The sequence below is a fragment of the Chaetodon trifascialis genome, chromosome 11, assembly GCF_039877785.1.
Source record: "Chaetodon trifascialis isolate fChaTrf1 chromosome 11, fChaTrf1.hap1, whole genome shotgun sequence".
In the NCBI taxonomy this organism is placed as follows: Eukaryota; Metazoa; Chordata; class Actinopteri; order Chaetodontiformes; family Chaetodontidae; genus Chaetodon; species Chaetodon trifascialis.
This window is the reverse complement of record NC_092066.1, coordinates 16,991,988-17,002,307: the sequence shown is the minus strand read 5'-3', so window position 1 is coordinate 17,002,307 and position 10,320 is coordinate 16,991,988. Positions and strand designations below refer to the sequence as shown.

At 42.2% G+C, this 10,320-nt stretch overlaps 1 protein-coding gene across 1 annotated transcript; it reads left to right on the top strand.

Moving 5' to 3' along the window:
- The first annotated feature begins 669 nt into the window (after positions 1-669).
- Positions 670-8,716, top strand: dmbx1a (diencephalon/mesencephalon homeobox 1a). Its single transcript, XM_070974518.1, has 5 exons — positions 670-945; positions 4,445-4,616; positions 4,939-5,117; positions 5,888-6,293; positions 6,430-8,716. The coding sequence occupies exons 2-5, from the start codon at positions 4,463-4,465 to the stop codon at positions 6,867-6,869; spliced, it is 1,179 nt and encodes a 392-aa protein (XP_070830619.1). The 5' UTR covers positions 670-945; positions 4,445-4,462; the 3' UTR covers positions 6,870-8,716.
- Positions 8,717-10,320: the final 1,604 nt, after the last annotated feature.

Sequence of the window (10,320 nt, the reverse complement as noted above, 5' to 3'; positions counted from 1 at the left end):
AAAGGATGGTTGCTGTGCATCACAGAAACTAAAAAGAGGCAATTGCATTCATGGTCCAAGTCCATGCAAGAAGTTTGAGGGTAGTCGATTTTCAAAAACTTTTAAAAAAATTAAATCATCGTTGTATACATGAAACCAGGTTTACTTCATAGTTTGACTGTTAAAAATGTTCTGACAAAGTATCTCATATATGTACTTTTGCATTGATTTTAATGTATAGTTCATATTCCAGTGAAATGTCTTGACAGGAACATTTTACTCGCCTGAGCTCAAGAAATACAACCGACAAGAAATTTTCACTAAATTACAGCAGACTCGCTCTGAAATTAAATTCGGCCTATTCTATATTTTACATCGACCAAAACCAATATCTACACATTTTGCCAAAGATGAGCCACTAAAAAGCTTAAATTTTCATATTTTGGAGATGTTTTTCAATTTCAGTAAAAGAAAGAAAAAAAAACGTGTAGACAGACACGGAGGGATTTAGCGGACATAATATGCTTAAATTGATCATATTGGAAAATAACTCCAGAAGTCAGAGCGCCAGTCTGCCGCTGGACGATCAGCGAGCTTATTTACTTGATTGACAGCACGATGAGCCAATAAAAAGCCAGCATGACCCCCGCGAAGCTCTCCTTAAAATCCCTCCGCTGGATCTCGCGCACCAGCAGATGGCGGCTTCTCACTCCTGCGCGAGACGCGGCGAATTCACCACGAGAGGAGCAGGTGGAGCGCGAGCGAACGGACTTGAAGTTAGACTGGATGACTTTTACATCGCCCCTGACTTGTTATCTGACTGTCGGACAAAAGGACGGAAAGGGTGGCCATAAAAACCCAACACAAGGCAGCTGGAGGAGCAGAAGACACACCTGAAGACGTAAGGAGCTCGAGCCGTGCTGTCTGTGTACAAAGTGACGGAAAAGAAAACTATTTCTACAAGAGGTAAACACTTTCAGCCATATCTTTGTTCAGTTAAACGTGTGTCTCACATGTCGCGTTTAAAAGAAAGTGTGAAAGTGCTTTGATGATCATGAAAAAATGTTGCCTTTTTTATTAGACAGTCTCTGAAGTAATTCAAGCTAAATTGCGAGTGTGTCTACATCAGAATGAAGTTTGCTGTGTTTGTAAAGTGGACAAAATCATACATGTTACGCTCGTAGCCTGCAACAAAAGTAGTTTTCTTTCAGTGGAGTTGAAATGAAAGCGGTTCCTCGGTTTAAATGTATTTGTAATCATAAATCTGGTGTCTGTCCTGAGAACTAAAACTGGCATCGTTCACTTTACAAATAATACACAATTAAATAACAATAACAGGGTTGTTTAAAGCTAGCCTTTCACAAGCCTCCTTTTTTCTTCTTTTTTTAATGCACGAGTCCAAAACTGACAAAGCCAAAATAAAAGGAACTCCAGTTCTTCCTTCATTTACACTGCACACATGAACTTAGTCCCTTCTGAAAGGGTTTAAAGTTAAAACATCTGAATTACTCAAATGTATACAGAGTTATTTTATTTTATTTTTTTAATATTAAAGTTACGTCCTGGGTGCGTTCTTGTTTCAAAATAAAAATAATAATCCTCGCACTGATGTTGGCATCTTGAATTGTTTTAACAGGCTTGATAAATGCTGACAATAAAATACCAAACATTGAAATACCTTTAAATTTCAATCTGACTTCTGTGTAACAATTAAACTTCACGCAGCTCAGAGAAAAATCAAACACATGCGCCTCTGACAGTTTGCGCTGTGACACAGCAAAGTGCAGAGGGTCGACCCATGCCCCTGGGGGCTGTTAGCAAATAACATTTTTCCTAATTTAGTCGGATCAAAGAGTTGCACTGTACATGCCAATTTACATAATGACGGTTTGATAATCGAAGCATTGAGCAGGGCTGCCAGGAGGGCCCAGTGCCTGGAGCAGGGAGAGGCTTATGAATGACAATAACAGCACTGACAGGCTCACAGTGATGAGCTATTGTGCTGAATTTGATATGGGCAGAGGGGATACAGGCTGTAACCAGAGATGTAGTGGTAAATATAATAAGGTGGGTAAAGCCGGTAATCACGAGAAGGCAGGCTTAAACTTAAAAAGTTTGCTTGCCTACAAAATATGGGGCAGTTTAAAGACTGAAATATGTTTGTCTACAGCGTCATTGAACGGAGCTACAAGTGAGACTAAAATCAGTGGCAGGCCTTTTAGCCCCTCTGACTTCCATCAGTGCTTGCAGGCAAGCAGGTGTAAACAAATAAAAATCTGTACATTTACATCAAATATTTATAGATAACCTACATAATGCATCTCTTTCCCGTATAGATCTACATTTTGTGTGATTTGAGGCTTAAAGCGTGTAGAAAATGAAAGAAAAATCGTTGGCCTATTACTAGAGCGCACGCACACTTGGCCACGCGCACACGCACACGCGGGAACTCCAACCCAGAGCTAACCACCCAGTGCCACTGTACGTCCGTCCGTGTCAGCGTTGATGATAAATGGAGGGCCTCGCAGTCGAAACCTATTTGCACTTCCATTAGACGGGGAGCCAAATGGGGATCAACATGCATATTTTTACCCGCGGAGAAGCCATACATCTCAGCCAAAACGTTGCCCCGGGGCGATGGGATAAGAGGCCGCCAGAGAGGGAAAGGGGAGGAGGGGGGAGAGACGGGGAGGGGAGGGGGCATTCAACTCAAATACTTGGGGGACTAAAGTAAATGTTTAGCGAAGCACCTTCTGTCCCGGCGAATTAAACTATTCCCCACTGCCCTCTGATCACATTCATCAGCCGCCGCAGCCACTTAATAGGCTGGGAATGGGCACTGCGGGCATCACACACACACACGCACGCACGCACGCACATACACACACGTACACACACGTTCTCAGAGAAAGAGAGAAAAATAGGCAGAAAAAAACTGCGTTTACAAGATCGACCACCCAGTCTTTTCTGTTCTATAAGACACCATCTTTTACGATGACATTCTTCCTCTTCTTCTTATTATTATCATTAGTGGTAATATTGAGTAATTTATTATAGAATTACCATAAAAATTCTGAAATTCAATTCTTTAAATAAGAAGAATTATCGAGTAATAACCAAAAGATGTCAAGCAGTAATAAGGTTATGTAAAACCTTATTTTGACCTAACCTGACCTTGTTAAATTGATATCATAAATTCAGAGCGTGTAGTAATATAAATAAAAATATAAAAAAAATAAACAGTTCAACAATATGATGGAATTACTAAATACTTCACAACAAAATCTGTTTTGTTGTTATTGACCAGTTATCATTTTGCAGTACACAAAGAAATCGCCGTAAATTAGTCAAATTAAATAAAACAATTATGAAGTCAGTAAAAAGGTAACCTGAAAGTTTTGTCAAAATGTGTAGATAAATCCAGGCCCTCCGCCAGGTCCCTGGACACTCTACCTGTCATGCAGCAGAAAGATTTATATCTCTTCCCTGTGGTCTCTCTGTAATAGTTATAATAACTGTTTGGGCCTCCGAGATATTCCCTCCTGTCAGCCTCCTCCGCACTAATACATATCTAATCGTGTCCTCAAGCGTTTCATCTATGAAAATCTCGGTCATGAAGGAGAACTACAAAATAGAGTTTGGGATATTGCTGCCATGTCGGAGACTATAACATGATGGTTTTCCTTCAAGAAATGAATCTGTTCGTCATTTAAAGCTGCCAGTACGCAGGCCTAATTATAAATAATATAAAATAACCTAAAATAAATGGCAAGCTTTGCTATGTGTGTTGCAAGAAAATGAATTTTCTGCAGTAAAGCAAAAAGAGAAAAAAAAAAAGTCACTAAAATTGAACAGCACTTACTGAGCAGCATTTCCGTAATCATAGCCTATTAAAATATAATCCTGCTATGCGGTTGCAGGTTTTGCCACCGAGACCCGGAACAAATCTCCTTATTTCATTTTCCAACACATTTCATCAACGCCTTGATCTGTCAAAGCAACGTTTTCAATGGGGATTTGGCTTCTGCGGGATCACAGAAACGACGTGAATAAATTCATGAATAAGGCATCCGTCACGGTTCATTATGAGAACGAGTGATAATTACACCAATTAAAAGTCTTTTGTATAATTAATGGATTGAACAGAGCGATAATTGGATGTTAATGGATAACACTTTTGTCCGAGTGCACACATTAAAATCTATTGGCCCTTGAGCGCGAGGACCTGCTGACATTTACTAATAAAGCTCGTGTGTGTCATAGCCTATCAGAGGACCTAGGCTACCATAAATAGATGATTTTGTTCCTCTTATAAAAATTGAGGTTTGGTTATAGATCACATGTTCAATAGTCACAGTGTGTCAATCAGCAGCCACGCGCCCTTAATGTCAAGATGTCCTTGAATGAACCCCCGGTCCTTCCTCTCTCTGAATGTCACAACCACATCCTCTCTTCCGTTCCGCAGGTATATCGACCTCTCACCATGCAGCACTACGGGGTGAACGGCTACTCCCTGCACGCCATGAACTCCCTCAGCGCCATGTACAACCTGCACCAGCAAGCCGCGCAACAGGCGCAGCACGCGCCCGACTACCGTCCGTCCGTGCACGCGCTCACACTGGCCGAGAGACTAGCTGGTAATTGAGTGCACGCTCACACAGCCGCAGCTATTTTGGCAGCTTTGAAAACAGCCACTGGATGAGTGACATAAAGCTAAGCAGAAATGAGACAAAGTTGTTACAAACAGGGGACTGATTTACGCCCAAAATGTCGTTTCATTTAGTAAGTTTATTGAATTTGTTTTTTTTTTTAACCTTCTCAGGTGCCAATTTAATAGACTACTTGGAATCACGGTGTAGCTGACTTTTATGCACGTAAATCAAGGTGTCATAATCCCATCATGCCGAGTAAAATAAACATACCGTGTGTTTTTCCTTTCCAACGGCTGCGCATTTCAAGACATCATCCTGGAGGCTCGCTACGGCTCTCAGCACCGCAAACAGCGCCGGAGCCGCACGGCTTTCACCGCACAGCAGCTGGAAGCGCTGGAGAAGACTTTCCAGAAGACCCACTACCCGGATGTGGTGATGAGGGAGCGGCTGGCCATGTGCACCAACCTGCCCGAGGCCCGCGTGCAGGTATGCCTACGGCTAGCTTAGCTGAAAACAAAACAAAACAAAACAAAACAAAACAAAACAAAACAAAACAAAACAAAACAAAGCAGAAAACTGTACAATGTAGGCAATAAATATACTGATATGTATGTGTGTTTTTGTAGCAGTTTAAAGAGGATTTTAATGTGTTTTATTATGCGGATGACTTGTATTATTTCTGTAATTTTAATGCAAGTTTTGTGTAATATTCCCTAAATTTTGGGGGGTGGACTAGCCTTCTTTGGGATGACCCTTTGTTGGGATGTAAAGAAGCAATGGAGATGAATCAGAATAATATAAAAATAAAAAAAACGATGAGCCTACTTTGTCTGTTCACAGTTTGAGTCGAAAATGGTGTCTGTGCATTATTATCAATACAGAAAAAAAGTTCAAATCTATTTTTAAAGAGTACTTATTGTGCTATTATTCCTGCACAACAGAAGCTGTAAGTTATCCATATGAATAGAATAAATGCTAAAAGATAGTGTCGATTAAAATACTATCATCACCATTAAAAGTGATTTAAGTTGGACTATGATAACTGATTGGTTTTAAACTGTAAATTAATTCTGTTATAGCCTTGTAGGCAGGCTTATTATTGATTTTGGGCTTATATGCTTGACACTTGATCATCTGATGCTCACTGAGATCAGTCATTTGAGTGTGTGCTGAGGTGCCTGCCACAGTTTTCATCCAGTTTCCACATCTTTTCTGCTTGTTTGCCCTCTAACTCGTCCTCTTTGCTCTGCCTTCAGGTTTGGTTCAAAAACCGCAGAGCCAAGTTCCGTAAGAAGCAGCGCAGCCTCCAGAAGGAGCAGCTTCAGAAGCAGAAGGAGGCATCAGGGGAAGGAGGAAGCGAGAAGGAGGATGCACCTCCCTCCACGACAACTATCCTTCCTGACACCCAGCTCCCTCCTTCATCTTCCTCCTCCTCCTCCTCTTCTTCTCTGGAGACAGAGGGGCCTGTAGTTCGCCCTGCACCTCTGGACATGGAGCTGAATGTCACGTCAGCAGAACACTCTGGCAGCGAGTCTGCGACGGAGGATAATGCCACCGATAAGGAGGATGAGAGTAAATCTCAGAGAGAGGAGATGAAGTGTGAGAGAGCAGTGACTCCTGGGGACGTCTCTCCTGCTTGCAAAAGACTCAGCCCTAAACCAGGTAAGAACATGGGATACTTGATTTTGACTATGACAAGGAGCTGAATTCTTTTCTTTGTCCTTCACAAACTTGCTTCATGGCATCCCCCATCTGCTGACTACAATAATTAAATGTATCCCCTCTTCTCTCTGTCCAGACTCTCCCCTGGTCTCTCCATCAGTGACCCCGTCCTCCTCCAGCAGTGGCCTGGCCAGCAGTGGGCCTCTCTCTCAGAGCCACTCTTACTCTTCCTCCCCTCTCAGCCTGTTTCGTCTGCAGGAGCAGTTTCGCCAGCACATGGCTGCCACCAACAACCTGGTGCATTACCCTGCTTTTGACCTCACTGCCCCATCTTCACTCCCTTACCTGGGGATGAATGTTAACATGCCCCCTGCACCGCTGGGCTCTCTGCCCTGCCAGTCTTACTACCAGTCCCTGTCCCATCATGCCCAGCAGGTGTGGAACAGCCCGCTGCTGCAGGCGTCAGCTGCAGGCGGCCTCACCAGCCACAACAACAAGACCACCAGCATTGAGAACCTGCGTTTGAGGGCCAAACAGCACGCTGCCTCGCTGGGACTGGACACAATGTCTAACTGAGAATCAAACTGTATGGAGGACAATGTAAAGTAGGCCAAAGCCTCAGCCTACACATCACCCCATCCTACTGCGTGTCTGTGGTAGTTCTTTAGGAACCGTATACTGACCCTTTCTTGAGCAGATGGGCATAGGACATGCAGAAATGTCCAAAAATAAAACATGCCAACATGCACTGGACCTACAGAACTGCATTTAACAGCTTTTTAAGACAGACCACATGTCCACAGCTTGTTTGACTCTTTCTAAGCTTCCGTTGCAGCTCAAGGTCCAAAAGTATAACCCCGGGAGAAGAAAACCCACAAGATATTGAACATTGCTTGAATAATGTGACAGATCACGTGAATGTCCCGACTCAGAGGACAGCGAACATGTTCCTACACAGTATGATGATGTTTCCAACAGACATGTATTGCTGAACCTTCTTCACATCAGAAATCTAAAAAAAACAAAAAAAAAAACCAAACAAAAAAAAGTGAAAATGATGTACGCAACTGATGATGAATGCACTCAGTTTAAAAGACAATGCAAATAATGTTTACAAGGATAATGTGAAAAAATGAGGCACTTTTGAAGGGATGACGCTCGTTGGCCAGGAGGAAAAAGGCATTGCTCATGCAGCAAAGAGACCATTTCTGTCACAGGACCATTGACATTTCAATTAAGCGGTGCAGTTATGTACATAGCATGTACTACATAACAGCACATAAATAAAATAAACTTCAAGCCATGTTGTCCTCAATAGCATAATTAAAAGTGACTAATTTACCAGTTTAATGGCCAGTAATATGCCACTTTGTACAGAGGCTGGCTTGATAATGAGAAAATGATTTCAGTGACTAAATTCTCCAAGCTTTTAATTACATTTTGCCCTGGGCTGAGGGAGCTGGGGCAAATGCAATTATGAACATGCATACCATTTAAGACCGCCTGTATAAATTCAAAAGGTCTGTGCACTAAAACGGTCGATTAAGGTTGCAACATGATTGACATCACTTTAACATAAGTTGATCAATTTACTTTAAATACAAAATGAGATTGTAAACAAATTTGGACTTTTGGATAAATGTCTGGACCCGTACTTTACTCTCGCCTTAATATTCTCTTGAGGAAACATGCAGCTTTTCATTGAAGGTCTCACTGACTGTTAGCACTTGATGAGGAGAGTCACACACGTCTCTGATGTTTTCTGTTAATGTGTTCAGGAAGCCAATGTCTTCATATGAAAAAAAAATGCACATTATTTTAGTATGTAAAATAAAAAAAAGTCTATCTATTAATGTTTACTGGTAAGGTAATTGTAAAGTTCCTATTATGTTGTATAATTGATAATGGACTCTGTCTCAGATAAAATTCCTTTAGCTGTCAGATTGTAAGATTGTATTTGCTGAGCTCACCGGCGCCCCCGTCTACCCCTCCTCTCTTGGTTGTCTGTGTAACGATCCTGGGTTGAATTAATCTTTTAAATGTGTTCACTTTTTTCTCGGGAATTGGCTGGAAAAAAGCAATAGAACAAAGCTGCTGGAAAACTACCACCTTCTGTATTTTGCAATCCAGACTGAAAAGCCTGAAGTCAAAGAAAGTGAAAAGATTTCAGTGAATAATTGACCCGAGTCCTCTGTGTACTACTGTCTTGACTCTATCTGAGTTCTGTTGTTGCTATTATCCTAATGCTGTTTCCCCCACTATCTCTGTCAAACTACTCGGTCCAGTGGTAGATAGATTTATAATGGTGGAGGGGAGAGTGAGCGGACCATCAGCAGTGTTGTTTCCTTTACTCCTCCCTAACAATGTAGACTTGAACTAGTGTTGTTGTAAAATAATCGTAAATAAAAACATTGCTTGAAGATCTTTACAATGAAAATTTCTCTATCTGTGCTGAATATTTCCACAGTGTGGCAGGTAGTGATGGCCAAACGGGTGGTGTGTTACAGTTCAGAACTGCAGTACAAATGTCATTTAACGGCACACATTTAGAAATACAACAGGTAGAGGGAAACTTCAGGATCTTATGTTGTAATGGTTCAGCCTCTCAGTGAGTAAGCAAACCATTAAACCTACTGATATTGAGTGCAACTACAAGGAACAAGGTTAAATTCCTAATTATATGAAATCAGTTTGTGTAAAAGCAATTAAAGCATAATGTAAATAACACATTTAAGGTGATAGCAGTTCAGCTTCTCTTCTCTCAAAAAGGAGGTGATGGTGAGAGGAAGAAGAAACAGCAAGGTGAAGAAAAGCAACCAGACTATGAAGAGAAGAAGGTCAAATAAAAAAAAAAAAAAAAATACAAGTAAAATGTAGGCTATGAGAATTTGCAGGGAGACATAGTACAGGAGGAAAAGAGACAGAAAAAGAACAGCGTAATCTGAAAAATAAAAAAACCACATGGAGACATAAGCCATCCCCAATGAATAAGCAGGCCATTATCCTGAAGAATGACGGCCCGGGGCGGTGATTATGCTGCTATTATATCTTTAACAGCATGGTTTGTCAAAACGCACAGACCCCCACCCAACCCTTCCCCTACACACACACACACACACACACACACACACACACACACACACACACACACACACACACACACACACACACACACACACACACACACACACACACACACACACACACACACACACACACACACACACGTGGGGCTATTGGGCATCTCTGCCATCTCCTCCAAAATGTGCCCTTGCTATTCCCACAGTAAACTTCATGTGGGCTGTAAGTGCATCGCTCCGGCTGTGCAGCATTGGTCCGCTGTTTAATTTAATTGGCTTTTAACATACATTTCCCCCCTTTCAGCCAGTGTAAATAACAAATGCACCCCGGCTGCTGCATAGAGCAGCCTCTCTCCGACCGTTATGAATGACCGCCGTCCAAGCATCGGATTGAGGAGGATAATGATCTCACCAGATTAGCCTCGTTAATGTGGGTGTAACACCTCACCCTAACCTTGTTGTGTTTTATTACACCACATACATGTGTATGTGTGTGTCCTCAGCCAAGGGCGTCCTGATTGTGTGACTGATAAGATTGTGGTGTGGATATGCAGCCGGAGTGAATGTCCTTGTTATCCCGGGTATGAATCTGTCCAGGTACACGGCAGGATTTCCTCCCATGGGGCCATCCAGACCAGAGAACATAACACAATACTCTTGTTCCAAATGTTCTCTCTTTTCTTAACACCCATCCCCCAAACACACACACACACACACACACACACACACACACACACACACACACACACACACACACACACACACACACACACACACACACACACACACACACACACACACACACCCTGGGGGTTGAACAGGGATTGCTAGATTGTAGTGCTGCAGGGTCAAGTTGTTGTTGGGCTCTTGATGCTGGATCAGGTGCTTCCATCTCTAACACTCAGGGCTGTATATTCACCACTATGAGCACATGAATCTCCATCCAC

Coding starts and splice junctions, on each gene's coding strand:
- dmbx1a (XM_070974518.1), top strand. CDS start 4,463: ATGCAGCACTACGGGGTGAACGGCTACTCCCTGCACGCCATGAACTCC. Junction 4,617..4,938: donor ACTGGCCGAGAGACTAGCTG/GTAATTGAGTGC, acceptor GCGCATTTCAAG/ACATCATCCTGGAGGCTCGC. Junction 6,294..6,429: donor AAGACTCAGCCCTAAACCAG/GTAAGAACATGG, acceptor CTCTCTGTCCAG/ACTCTCCCCTGGTCTCTCCA.